The following is a 14,331-nucleotide window of genomic DNA, read 5'->3' on the forward strand; positions in this document are numbered from 1 at the left end:
TCTTGCTCCCGGTGCCGTGTTCTTTTCACCACCTTGTGTGGCAAACCATGGCTTATTTGTTTTTTAGCAGATTCTTTATGAAACAAATTGAAAAATCTGTTTAAAACCTGGCTAATTTATATCTACTAATATCAGTTACAATTTCTGATATGGCTGTACCTGGTGTTGGATGTTGTATTTATTAAAGATAAATAATAATTTTAGCCCTTTCTCAGATGCTTCATTCATTCATTCAACAAATATATATATCAGCACTTCCTTGTCAGTTACTGCCTAACTTGAAGCCTACAATTCAGAGTGTGAAAACCATAGGAAAAGTCAGATTTAAGGAAACATAAGTGAGTGAATGAGGAAATCTCTCAGGTCAAAGTCAACCATTCCCTTTTTTTGGTGTTAATATTCTATAGTAAATATCAGAAGGTATTACTGGTTTTGGTAATATTTAGCAGAAATACTTAAAGTTTTCTTAATAGACATTAAATAGGACTCATGGGTTAGTCTGCTATATATTTTCTAAGATCACAGGAAGTCTTTAGAAGATGGCATTAGTCATGGGCTTTAATTTTCTGTATTCTCTGATATTTTAACATCTGGGGCCTTACCAACTCTAGGGAGACTGCTCCTCCCAGGGTTAGCCAGTTCCTAGAGGTAGCAAATGACTAGCCTTCAGGCACACCTTTCATAATCAAGCCAACCTCTCCAAAGTCCATTTCCCCCAGATACCTTCTTCATCTTGCTCTTACTCTCTGACCCACTATCCACCTGCCCTGTTCACTTCAAGGCTAGGTAATAGATAGCTAGGGAAAGCCCTTATACCCATATATCAAAATTGTTAAACTGCCCAAATCTAAGCCTGCTTCTCCTGCTTACCCTGACTCACCCATTCCTTCCTGAGGAAACCAGAGACTCCTGGCTACATTTTCCCCCTCACTTCCTCTGTCTTAACAACCCACCCTGGGGCTTCCCTCCTTCCTTCCCTCGGTGGTATGGCATGGCATGCCGCTCCTCTTGGGAACTGTATGTGAGTAACAATCTTTTCAATGGCATCTGTCCCTGATCTGTTGACCTCACTATACTTGAGTATGATAAAACCTATATTTTATTTTTTTATAAGCATGTCATATATTACTTGCTTCAGGGGGTAGAGGTCTGTGAATCATCAGTCTTACGCAACTCACAGCACTCACCATAGCACATACCGTCCCCAATGTCCATCACCCAGCCACCCTATCCCTCCTACCCCACCCCCCAGCAACCCTCAGTTTGTTTCCTGAGATTCAGAGTCTCTTATGAAAACCTATATTTTAAAAAGAACTGTTTAATGTATCTGGAAAGACACAATTACTTTTTTTTTTTTTTTTAAGATGAGCGACCATGATCCATGAGGCTTGAATTTATTTTGCAGTAATAACAAGGGAAGAAAAAAAAGCTAAAATACTTTAGCTGTAGAGTATAATGTGCAATAGTAGTTTTTGGCCATGATGAAAACCTAAAAGCAAGTTGAACTAGGAAGCTAGGTAGAATGGAATAGTAAGATTTCACCCGAAGGCAATTCTGGAAAGCAGGATTTTTCATTAGGAAGAACACAGGCTGATACATAATCACCGTTAAGAAAGCAGTTGAGTCATATTTATTGGCCCTGAAATGGCATCTTTTAAACTTAAATCCTATCTCACTGTTTCCCTGTGAAGCTTTCAGAGCCTTCTCACTGGCCTCAAATTCCATTTCAGGGACAATGAAGTCCAAAAAAAGAGTAATAAAAAAAATAAACTCTGAAAGCTCCCATTGGCATCTCCAGTGCCAAGTAACTTATTAGTGATTTTTTTGATCCACATGTCAGTTTCAGATAATCTAGATCTTTCCTAGAATAGTAACTTAGTTTTAGTTAACACATCTATTTAACCATATAAATCTTCATGGGATTTCTTCATCTTTTAATTATTATAAATAACTGTATATCTGACCTAACTTAAGAGATGTGATTCTAGAGCAGAGAATGCTGTCGGCTTATTCCATGGCCCAGGATAGAGAGATGCCTGAGATTAACATTTATCTTCCTAATCTGTGGTTCTGAATTCTGAGGACTGTTTGCCTTTGTACTTGCCTGCCTTCCTCTTAACTCTCTATGTACTAGTTGTCGTTTTCTCTACAAGAAACAGCCAAGTCTTTGAAGATCCATAAATCTGATGATCCTGATACTTTTGTCCATTCAGTGGGGAATTGCTTTACAAGACTAAATGGAGCAACCTGAGAATTTTAATTTCTTCTTACTGTAATTTTTGTTACTATTTGTTTTCTTACAAGCACAGAGATTTGACGGGGGGCGCAGTTTGGTATTTGGGGGTCTTGGTATTGGGTTGTTGGGCGTCATGATAACTAAACTTAGAGATTTCTGTTTGCATATGTTCTGAGTTGTGTCTAGAAAATAGAAGATTCTGAATAGTCTATAAATACTTTTATTGTATATTTATGTATCTTATAATAATTTTACATATTACTTATGGACTTAGCAGTTTTAATATATCCTTAAAATGAAATTCTCCAAAATGAAATTTGATCTTTCTCTGAATTTATTATTTTTAAGATAAACATCAATATCTTAGGAATAGTCCTTTTCCTGTCACCAAATACAAGAAAATACAAATAGTCCTTTTCCTGTCACCAAATACAAGAAAACTTAGCTCACCCATTGAATTTGCCATTGAACAATTTTTATATAATTATATATGTAATTTATATATACTTGTATGTATATTTATATATTATATATAACTAGACATTTATATAATTAGCTATATAAGAATATAACTTATATAAATCATATATATGATATTTTTGTAATTTTTATGTTTTATAATGGCAAATTGGGCAGTAGAGGATAAAAGCATGGTCCTTAGAGCCACAAAGATGTTGGTTTATATCCTTTATTCTCCATTTTTTTTTTCTCCATGACCTTGAGCAGATGACTTAATCTGGTCCATAAAATGGAGATCACCATGACTAATCCCACAGATTTTATAAAGCACTTAATACAGAGTCTACTATGTAACCGATCTGCAGTAAGGTTATCTATTACTGGGACACCTCAGTGGTAGGTATTGTTCAGAGAGACGTTGAGCCTACGGTGTGTCCTTATCTTGCATTAAATAGGCCTAGGGTGATGGTATCAGTGAATCGTTTTATTTGTGAGAGTATAGGATATTGTTAAATTCCTCTAAAATTCAAATTCGATTTCATTTTATAATACTGTTTATTTTCAGTTTATTAGCCAAATAAATCTAATTATTCCCTGTATTTCCCCAGCTCAAAATTTACAGGCCAGGTTCTGAATGTGCAAGGTGGAATGGTAAAAATGTGAAGATATACAGGAGATCAGTTTTCACAGTCCAGTAAGACATTTGGCTTCTCTCTCAAACTAATTTTGAGATTCCCTGCCTGAAGAGTTCATAGTAGAGTACTGCCACTGTGAATGTGCTCAAAGCAGGAAATTGAAATATTTTTATTGCAAGCTGCAAGCCTTAACCATAAAGCAAAGGTAGTCTTCCATAGCCCCCTCCCTACGGCTGCCCTTCATTAACTCTGAGAGACACTGAGGCATCTGGGATAATGTTTCTTTTCTTTTGTATTCTCTTCTTATTCATACCGGTGGGGCATTTGTTCTAATCTTGTTGTGACCTTTTCAGGTTATTTTTTTACATGTTCTTCAACTACAGTAGAAGATTGACTCCATTCTATTTTCTCCATAATTTTTATAAAGAGACCACAAGGAAGCTAGTCTTGTATCGTACACAGCAAATTAATGCTAGAGAATAAAATACCTAAATAAAAACCCACACAGTGATTTGATAAGTTATTATCTCATAGAAATTCTCTATCACTAGTTTTTTATCCAGGTCTCTCTATCTCTCTCTCTTTTTTAATCTTGATGTCAGAAAAATCGATTCCTTGTGGAATAAATACCTCTAAATAACAGGCTCTTACGGTACAGAAATCAGGTTCTTTTATGCTTTGTATGTCTACAGAGTATGCAGGTACACATCTGTCAGACCATTACTTTGCTTCCTTGACCTTCCCATTCTTTATTTCACCTGGCTCAGTTACGAGTTCCACTTAGAAAAGCTCCGCTTGATAGCAAAGTAGTACACTTGAAAAGGAAAGGCAGCCATAGGTGGTTAAGAATCTAGTATCATTTCATTTCAACAACAGGCAGCTGCAGACTTCTCCTCTTTGCATTCAAGTCAAGGAACGAACCTCTCTCGGTAACGATTCTGGGTGAACTTCAAGGATGGGAGGAGGAAGCTTTCTCTTCCTACCAAAGAGATTAGCCTGCTTCCTAAATTAGCGTAATTTGCCAAAAATATGTTTTGCTACGTTCAGAACATTATAACGTGTACTCTCTTGGAATTTCCGGAGGTACTTCGGGTATTCTTTGCTGTTCATGATGGTGGTGGGTGAGCAAAAGGCCCTCGTTGACCCATCCATGGGGCAGCTCTGAGGACTTGTGACAATGGAACCTTCTTTTCCTTCCTCCACCGTGTAATGTCTTTTTGGTAGTATGTTCACGGCATGTGTGCACACACATAAAATGTTCATGCCTTCCCCCTCTTTACTGTTTGAAAAATACACAGTTTTAAATTTTATAACTTGCTTTCACAGAAGACTAAAAAATGCACTCTATTTAATGGAGGAAATCTTTGTTCAAGAAATACATACACATATATATGCCTTTTATGAATCGTTGACATTTGTGCACATCAAATAAAATGACTTCCAGCCATTCCTGAGGAAGAGCAAAAAAGACCAACTTTGTTTCAAAGGGCCATATTCCTTCAATAAATGTGAGCCTTTATGTTTCATATTCTGCTACGATAGATGATTTCCATCTTAGTGGGAGGTCAGATAAACCATTTGAGATAGGACTGGAATGTGATAATTTTTTAAAATGTTTAAAATGTCAAGTACAGAAAGGAAATAATCTCTCATTAAATATAAATTGGGGGAAAAAAGAACTGATGATTTTAAATTCAAATGTTTTCTCATTTTGTAGGTCATGCGAGAATGGGAAGAGGCAGAACGACAGGCAAAGAACTTGCCTAAAGCCGACAAGAAAGCAGTTATTCAGGTAAAACCCAGGCTCGTTTACCCAGCCGCACAGGCCTACACATTTTCCAGCATCTCTGGCTGAATGGTCTTATTCCCCGGGTGGTTGTTCATAGTCCCATCAATTTGGTCTGTGGCTCATAAATGTCCAGTAATTCAGTTTCTTAAATTTTTCCTTGTATTTGCTTTTAATTAGCTCACGTTACAATTCATTTCCATAAAACTCCTATTGTTATTTGCCGTCTGCTCTGTATCAATAATATATCTTTCTGATGGCCAAAATCTGCTGCTGCTTCTTCCTCTGGCAAAAATTACAGCATGATTAGAATTTGTGACAGGAGCTCCTCTCAAAACTACCTTCGAGGAAACGGTGAGAGTCTCCTGGTCGTTTTCTGAAATTAAAGTACATCGAGTAAGAGGAATTCTTTTTATCTGCAATGGAATTCAGAGTTTTAAGAACACAGAAATTTATCCTGTATTATGGTTAGTCAAATCAGTCTTCGGGGACCCTATAAAATAATGATTTACGGTGAGAACTCAGGTTGGGAGATGGAGGACAGGAAGGGGAGGAAGCCCATAACACACGGCGAATTAGTCAAAATGTGGGAGGGACTATCAATCTTCGAGTGAAATGACATACGATGCCCAGCTGGAAACACTTGCATTTGCTGCCCCGTCGTCCTTGTTCCGTCCCCGACTGACATGTGTGTTTGCAACGACAGCACTTCCAGGAGAAAGTGGAGTCTCTGGAGCAGGAAGCCGCCAACGAGAGGCAGCAGCTGGTGGAGACGCACATGGCCCGCGTGGAAGCGATGCTCAACGACCGCCGCCGCCTGGCTCTGGAGAATTACATCACCGCTCTGCAGGCCGTTCCCCCTCGGGTAGGTCTCCCAGCTCCCGTAGGGCACCGCACACCCAGGAAGGCTGGCAGGATTTCTATATGTACCCAAGCCCGGCTTCCCTATCTAATGACCTGTAACCAAGCGTCATGGGAAGTTGGGATTTGGCCAAGGTGTCAGGATTTTTAAAGTCCTAACAGGAGCTAGAGCTCGAGTTTCCTGCTCAGAGCAGCCTCCATAGTGTCTGAAGGGAAAGCCCTCGTCAGTCATGGCGTCCGCTCATGTCAGGAGGCATCAGGAGGCCGACAAGGTTTTCAGCAGTAAATGCAGGAATTGATACTGAAGTCTGACATTTTCTCGTGTGAGGCTGTCAGATTTTGCTTTTTGTATTTTGAGGCTTTGTTTTTAGGTGCGTAAACATTCAGAGTTGTTATGTCCTCCTTCACCCCGCTGCTTCTCATTATGAAATGCCCTGCTTCTCCCAGGTCATGTTTTTGTTCTGAAATTACTCTGTCTAGTATTAAAGCTATTTCAGCTTTATTTTGATCAGTGTTATCATAGCATATCATTTTTCCATCCTTATACTTTAGTTTAACCTATCTGTCTTTTTATTTGATGTGCATTTCTTGTAGGCAGCATACAGTTGAACCTTGCCTTTTAATTGAGAACACTTCATGAACTTATTGATACAGTTATACCTAAATCTGTCATCTTGCTCTGTTTCCTATTTGTCCCATCTGTTCTTTGTCCCCTTTTTCTACTTTTTTTTTTTGGCCAAATTTGGGCTAATAGAATGTTTTTTATGATTTTCTTTTGTGCTCTTTGTAGGGTCTTTAGCTGTAACACTCTGTATTTTGTTATTTTAGTGTTTGCCTTAGGGTTTTAGAAAATGTTTCTAACAGTTCACAATATTATACCAGTATAAGTGATATTATGCCATTTCAGGTATATTAGAAGAAACTCATACTCAAATTCTTCCATTTCCTTTTTCCCAATCTTTGTGCTGTTGTTATCATACGTTTTCGATACTACATTATTATTAATTTTCTTTCAAACAGTAAGTTATATTTTAAAGAGTTTTACATAATAAGAAAAATAATTACCATTTCTGGTGCCCTTTATTCCTTGTATAGATCCGTCTGGAATTATTTTCTTTCTATCCAGAGGACTTCCTTTAAAAAAATTTTTAATGCATGTAGATTGGGAAAGAATTCTTTTGCTTGGGTATATCTGAAAAGATTTGTGTTTCACCTATGTTTTTGATAGACATTTCTGCTGGGTATAGAATTTTAGGATGAAGTTTTCTTCTTCAGCCACTTTAATGATGGTGTTCCATTGTCTTACTTGCGTAGTTTCCAATAAGAATATTTTTATCCTTTGTCTCTGTAAATAATATATCTTTTTATTATTTTTTTTAAGAGAGGGGGCAAGTGGGCAGAGGATGAGAGAGCCTGGTGAGCAGTCTCCATACCCAGCACAGAGATCAATACAGGGCTCAATCTCATGACCCTGAGATATGACCTGAGTCGAAATCAGGAGTCCGATCCTTAACTGACCGAGCTTCCCAGGCACCCTCTGTCTTCTTTTTTTAAATCCTGCGGCTCTGAAGATTTTTTCTTTCTCACCAGTTTTGAGTAATTTGATTATGATGTGCTGTAGGGATTTCAATCTGCTGTTACCCCCATCTGGCTGTTTTTCATCTCGTGCATTTCATATCTAGAAGTTTAGTCTGGTTTTTGTTTGTTATTTTTATGTATTCCATTTATTACGTGTTTGAACCTGTGGAATGCATTATATATAGTAACTTGTAATACCTTTGGTTGCCACCTCTAACAGCTATGTCAGCTTTGGGTCAATTTTGATTTTTTTTTTCATTATATGTGATTTTTTCCTTCATTTCATACCTAGTAATTTTTTGTTGGCTGTTAGACATTGTGAACTTTACCTTATTGAGTGCTGGGTACTTTTATATACCTCTCTTCTTGAGCTTTGTTCTGCAATGTTAAATTACTCGGAAACAGTTTGATCCTTTCGGGTTTTGCTTTTAAGACTTGTTTGGTGGGATCACTCTGATCCCACTTATGGCTCCTTATTCTCCAGTATGGAGGTTAGGATCCTACTGAGTAATCTACCATGAATGCTAGTATTTGTGTTTTCCCGTCTGGATGGTGGGAACAGGTGCTATTCCTGACCTGTGTGAACACCAGGCACTGTTGCCTCTAGTCCTTTTGGATGGTTTTTTCTTCCCCACGGCCTTGGTTGGGTTCTTTTACTTGCATGCCCTGATCATTACTTAGCTACTTTCTCAAGGGGCGCTGCGTGCACATCTGGGCAACTCTGTTCTCCTGGCACTTGCCTGCGACTGCTGGCTGCCTTCGTCCCTCTAGACTCTCAGCCTGCCTTAACTGTGGGAGTCCACCAGGCTCCAGCTGGTTCCTGCACCTGGAGTGACAGCCTGGAAGTGCAAGGCGACAAGCTGGAGGAGCTGGAGGGCTCATCTCATTCTTTTCCCCTTTCACAGTGTTCACTACCCGTCACCTGATGTCGAATATCTCTTAGAAACATAGTTCTGTCTCTTCCAGTTGTTACAGGTGACCGGGTAAATCTGGTTCTCATTACTCCATCTAGGCTGAAAGGAGCAATCTGCATAAATTATGTAACTAAACCAAATAGCCACCCACTTACATTGATGCCCCTCATTTTGATTTTTCTTTTTCTGCGGACATTACGTTGGAGAAAGCTGAAAGCTCTGAGGAGCCTTAAAAGAGCTTCCAGTGCTCTTATAGATGGTGAGACAGGATTGACCCTGTTCCACCACTGATGTCACTGAGATCAAGTGTCCGGTTCAGGGTGACGCTGCTGCCCTGGCTAACAGATAGAGTGGAGCTGCGACTCACAGCTGACCACCACAGCGCCCTCTTATTAGATCATGCTTCCTCTCTGAACAAAAACCTTTTGAAAAAAAAAAAACAACAAAAACACCACATTAGCATTTTCATTTTCTTTCTTTCTTTTTTTTTTTTTTTTAAATTTAGTTAATTTATTTGTTTGACAGAGGGATCACAGGCAGAGAGGCAGGCAGAGAGAGAGAGGAGGAAGCAGGCTCCCCACTGAGCAGAGGGCCCGACGTGGGGCTCGATCCCAGGACCCTGGGATCATGACCTGAGCTGAAGGCAGAGGCTTTAACCTCTGAGCCACCCAGGCGCCCCTAGCATTTTCATTTTCTATTCAGAAAAAAAAATCTCTGTCCTAGCACTGTTCAGTAAAATTCTGTTTACATGCATTTGGAGAAAAGTCCCTTGATTCCTTGGTGCTCTTTTTGTAGAGGACTCAATTTGGGGGTCAGGGCCATCGGGATCCTTTGCCAGGGCAGGGCAGGGGGGCGGGTGTTGAGACAAGAATGCTAACTGCTGACTTTAATGGAGCGTTCCAGCCGAAAGTCCTGATCTCCAAAGTAGGGTCTCCGCTACGGGACATTGATGGAGCTAAATACAAGACGAGGACTGAACGGAGTCAATACAACAAATGCATGTTTCAGAATTTTGGGTTCCGTGCAACCCACCATCCCACGAAAGACAGTGAGGAGAAGAGCGTTTGCCAACGCTTCCTGTGTTCCCAAAGTGGATCGTTTCAGGCTGGCTGTAATCGTGCTTGTTCTGGGCCTGTCGATCTCTTCATGTAGAATTAAACATCATGTTTATTTGAAATTAAAATTTAAGACTGGATTAGGGAGAACTATTTTATTGTCCAAAAAAAAAAAAAATTAGGAGCACCTGGGTGGCTCAGTCAGTGAAGCATCTGCCTTCCAGTCAGGTCGTGATCCCAGGGTCCTGGGATGGAGTCCCACACTGGGCACCCTGCTCAGCAGGGAGCCCGCTTCTCCCTCTACCCCTGCCCTACTGCTCATGTTCTCTCTTTCTCTCCCCCTCCCTCCCTCTTTCACTCTCTCAAAAAGATAAGATCTGAAGGGGCCCCTGGGTAGTTCAGTCACTTAAATGTCTGCCTTCGGCTTAGGTCATAATCCCAGGGTTCTGGGTTGAAGCCCCATGTGGGGCTCCCTGCTCAGCGGGAAGCCTGCTTCCCTCTCTTCCACTCCCCCTGCTTGTTCTCTCTCTCTCTGTCAAATTAATAAAATCCTAAAAAAATAAATATAAATGAGTAAAATCTTTAAAAAAAAATCAAGATCGTTGTTGATTGATCCAAGAAGTCTATTGAATTCATATCTAGAAATGCATAAAACTCTCCCATGTAATAAAAACTGGGGCTGGATAGTCACAGGCCTACAATCTTGCCATTTCCTGCCATTTTTGTTAAGTTAATGAGTGTTTTATTTAAATTTTATTTTGAGTGTTTAACACATAGCTTAATAGGGCTCTGCACTTTGGAAAATGAAGAAGGTTCTAAGTCCCTTTTTAAGATCTTTCTGTATTGCTATTAGAAGACCAAAAAAAAAAAAAAAAGACAAGTCAGGAGTGTGCCAGTTACTGTCTGAGGAAGGTCATGTCTTATATTGGAGCCATAAATAAATTTTTCTGAGATTTCCGTCATACTTAACACAGTGCCTGTTAAGTATGAAATATTCAGTAAGTGTTAGTTGAATATAAGGAAATGAATTAGTCAAAGTGTTTTTTTCCTGTGGATTCTATAGCTGAGAGCACCTTCAAAATTAATACCCTGTTAACCCTGACCATATTCCACCAGTCCCAGCCTTTGCTGCATGGGAATCTGAAAGAACATGGATTGTTTCCATGGTTCTCTCTGAGGCTCAGGTTTAATCTGTAATTTTATCTACATTTTTCAACCTGAGCTTGGATGTATTAGGTGATGATGTTTTTGTACAGCTAGGAGGCTTTGCTATACTATGAATTTCATTTGTGGGTCCTCATGTCTGTGCTTTATGTTCTAATTTTCCTCTTTCGTGAATTATGTGCCCTCTGGCTGATCCAGTAAACGGACAATCTACAAGTGCATTGTTTGAAGTATGTGTCGAATTTTACAATATCCAAATACTTCCAGTATTATAGGAGATGGAACAGTTGCATTTTCCTCAGGAATAATTTGGTCTTTGCCCTCAGCATGAATGCTTAATCTATAGAGAGCTAGTGACTCTTCAAAGGACTAGCCCCTTTAATTTTTTCACTTTTCTTGAAGTTTCCTTGGAAAATCAGAGTTATCCCTCCACTCCCCCACACCCCCTGAGAAATGTGAAATTCCTCTCCAGAGTTGCATCACACAATGGATCACTACCAAACTCAAGTACTTCCTAAAACTAAATTATCATTATTTAAAAATCCAAACCTCTACCTGTGCTTCTGACTTCCTCCTTTCTCAGAGCTCATATCAAGGCAACTTAAGGCCTCATGACAGATGAGCTAAATGTGATCTGAGCCTGCCTTTTTGTAACTGTCAGGATTCTACTTCCTAGATGGAGAGAAGACAGTGATACTGCCTGACTAGCCAACATTGTCTGCAATCTGGAGAGCAGTTAGCCTTAAGCAAACTCCTCTACAGATAAACTAAAGGCTAGATAGGGATTTCTGTTTAAAATAAAGCTTTCTGGGCACCTGCGTTGGTTAACTGCCTTCAGCTCAGGTCATGATCCCAGGGTCCTGGGATTGAGTCCCATATTGGGCTTCCTGCCCAGCGGAGAGCCTGCTTCTTTCTCTCTCTCTGCCTGCTGCTCCCCTGCTTGTGTTCTATCTCTGTCGAATAAATAAATAAAACATTTTTAGAAAATTAAAAAATGGCTTAGGTCTGGAAAAACTCAGGAGCTCCTAATTAGCAAGAACTGAAATGTGCTAAAAGATGAGAGACGAATCACAAAAGATTTCTTTGTAATTCTGAGACGTTTGGTGTCTTTATAGATGCTTATTCTAAATCACTCATTAGACAACATCCTTTTTTTTTTTAAGATTTATTTATTATTTATTAGAGAGGGAGACCATGGTGGGGAGGGGCGGAGGGAGAGAGAGAATCTCAAGCAGGCCGCTTAATGGACTGAGCCATCTAGGTGCCCCCTGACCACAATGACTTTGAAGCATTCTCTGCATGGAAGTGAGAATTAGGAAATGTTTTCCTGTATATCTGTCTTATCTGTATGCCAGTGGTTTGTGTTATTTTTCTTTCCCAGTGTCAGGATGGCAGCCATCTTCACACTAAAATTAGTCTCCTGCTTATATCTGATACCTCACATTCAGATTCTCAACATTTGGTTGAGGGGGAAGAAAAAAATTGGCACTTTGTTTAGCACCAACCTTCTTTCCTTTCTCATTTCTGATTAGTTTGACCAAATGTTAAATTTTCCTGAGATTCTGGGAAACTGCCACATAGAATTCTTTGGTAGAACGTTAATGTAATCATTTGTGAGATATATCATCAAAGAACGTGATTTTTGTCCCGGCATGGAGATTGAGTGCTTTCTAACAGCAGGGCAATAAACGTTCAATAAGAAGCAGCAAAATCATTGGAGAAAATAAAGGACAGAAATTAATGGGTACAAAATTGAGGTGCTTAACTCACCCATTTTAAAAAGTTTTCATGTGATATTGCAAACTCCCCTTCTCCCTACAAGTCTTCATTTCCTGCTAATCACTTCAGGTCAAAAAAAGAGATATGGGCATTTATAGAATAGTGTAGATACATGCCAAGGTAAATATGGGACATCTGAATCTCAATATAATTGACGGTAAATAAGTTAAAAAGTATTTGAAAGGATGAATACCCAACTTTTGTATCAACATGGACGGGACTGGAAGAGATTATGCTGAGTGAAATAAGTCACGCAGAGAGAGTCAGTTATCATATGGTTTCATTTATTTGTGGAGCATAGCAAATAACATGGAGGACATGGGGAGATGGAGAGAAGGGAGTTGAGGGAAATTGGAAGGGGAGATGAACCATGAGAGACTATGGACTCTGAAAAACTATCTGAGGGTTTTGAAGGGGCCGGGGGGTGGGAGGTTGGGAGAGCCAGGTGGTGGGTATTACAGAGGGCACGGATTGCATGGAGCACTGGGTGTGGTGCATAAACAATGAATTCTGTTACGCTGAAAAGAAATTAAAAAAAAAAAAAAGGAATAAAAATAAAAAATAAAAGTGTCTGCTTCTCCCTCTGCCCTTCCCCTCACTCATTATTTCTCTTTCAAATAAATAAAATATTTAGAAACAAAAAAAAACAAATAAATAAATAAAAGTGAAGAAAAAAAGAATGTCTATCAATAAACAAAATTGTGTAAATTGAAAAAAAAAAAGTATTTGCCTAGTTCTTAATATTGAAGGCACTGAGACAGATGAGTCCCAAGATATTTAGGACATTCTTCCCTCTAGATTTTAATACAACAAAAATTTTGTGATGCCGATCTCAACGTACTTGAAAGTACATCAAAGTACTTAATAAGTACCTAAAAAGACTGCTGTGCTGAAAATCACCTTTTATGCTTATTGTCCATCCATTCATCATTTATTTATTTTTAGTTGAGATTTGTTAAAATTGATGAGCACAAGGAGACTCGTTGACTGGAGGGCTTTTTAAGGACAGACCCAGTAACAAACAAGTGGAAAGGAAAACAGGAGAATCAGCACTCATTGAGCAAAATCCTATAGCGTATGCTGAGTGGTTTGTATGGTATTTCAGGAAAGCCTCTCAATAGGACCTCCTTACCTTGCTTTGACTCTGCCAGGCTCAACAGACAGATCATCTAAAGACCAACAGGAAGTATGTATACCAGAGACACTAGTGCCTTCTGTTTTTAATTGAATTAAGTTAAATAGAAAATATGAAGTAGGGGGCGCCTGGGTGGCTCAGTCAGTTGATTTTGGCTCAAGTCATGACCTCAGGGTTGTGAGATTGAGTCCCACAGTCCCACATCGGGCTCTGTGCTCAGTGTGGAGTTCATTTGAGATTCTCTCTCTCCCTGTTCCTCTGCCTCTCCTACCTGTGCTTTCTTGTGCTCTCTCTCGCTCTTTCAAAATAAAAAATAAAAATCTTAAAAAAAAAAAATTATGAAGCATATAGGAAAAGCATTAGTGTGAAAGCCGTCCTGTGCCTCTGAGTCCATATTCCTCACCAGATTCCCTCCACTGCAGAGCCCTGTTTCGTTACTGCCTTTGAAGTCAAAACAGCTCTTCATCAGATATCATCAAAACGTGCAGCACCAGGATGTCCTATCTCATTCCAGCATAGGTTGCATGTGCAGATTAATATGTTGATTTCTTGTTTTCATTTCATCCTTCAAAATAAGAACCCATTATGAAAACGTAAATACTTCATTTTTGTAGACAAATGCATGCTAACACATTACTTAATGATCCACGGGTCATTACCTGCCCTTACCTGCCAGGCTTGTTACAGACATCTACCCTGTTAGAACAGACAGCAGCTTGGGATTATCTC

At 39.4% G+C, this 14,331-nt stretch overlaps 1 protein-coding gene across 7 annotated transcripts in view; it reads left to right on the forward strand.

Annotated features, from left to right (window-relative positions):
• The window catches only part of APP (amyloid beta precursor protein), a 275,938-nt gene that overhangs the window by 180,669 nt on the left and 80,938 nt on the right, over positions 1 to 14,331 (forward strand). For all 7 annotated transcript variants that reach the window (XM_080809147.1, XM_080809148.1, XM_080809149.1 and 4 more), the window contains 2 exons: positions 5,048 to 5,122; positions 5,823 to 5,981. In XM_080809147.1, the coding sequence (XP_080665273.1) occupies positions 5,048 to 5,122; positions 5,823 to 5,981 (234 nt within the window). The remainder of the gene's footprint in view (positions 1 to 5,047; positions 5,123 to 5,822; positions 5,982 to 14,331) is intronic.

The sequence above is a fragment of the Martes martes genome (assembly GCF_963455335.1).
Source record: "Martes martes genome assembly, chromosome: 1".
NCBI classification, from domain to species: Eukaryota; Metazoa; Chordata; class Mammalia; order Carnivora; family Mustelidae; genus Martes; species Martes martes.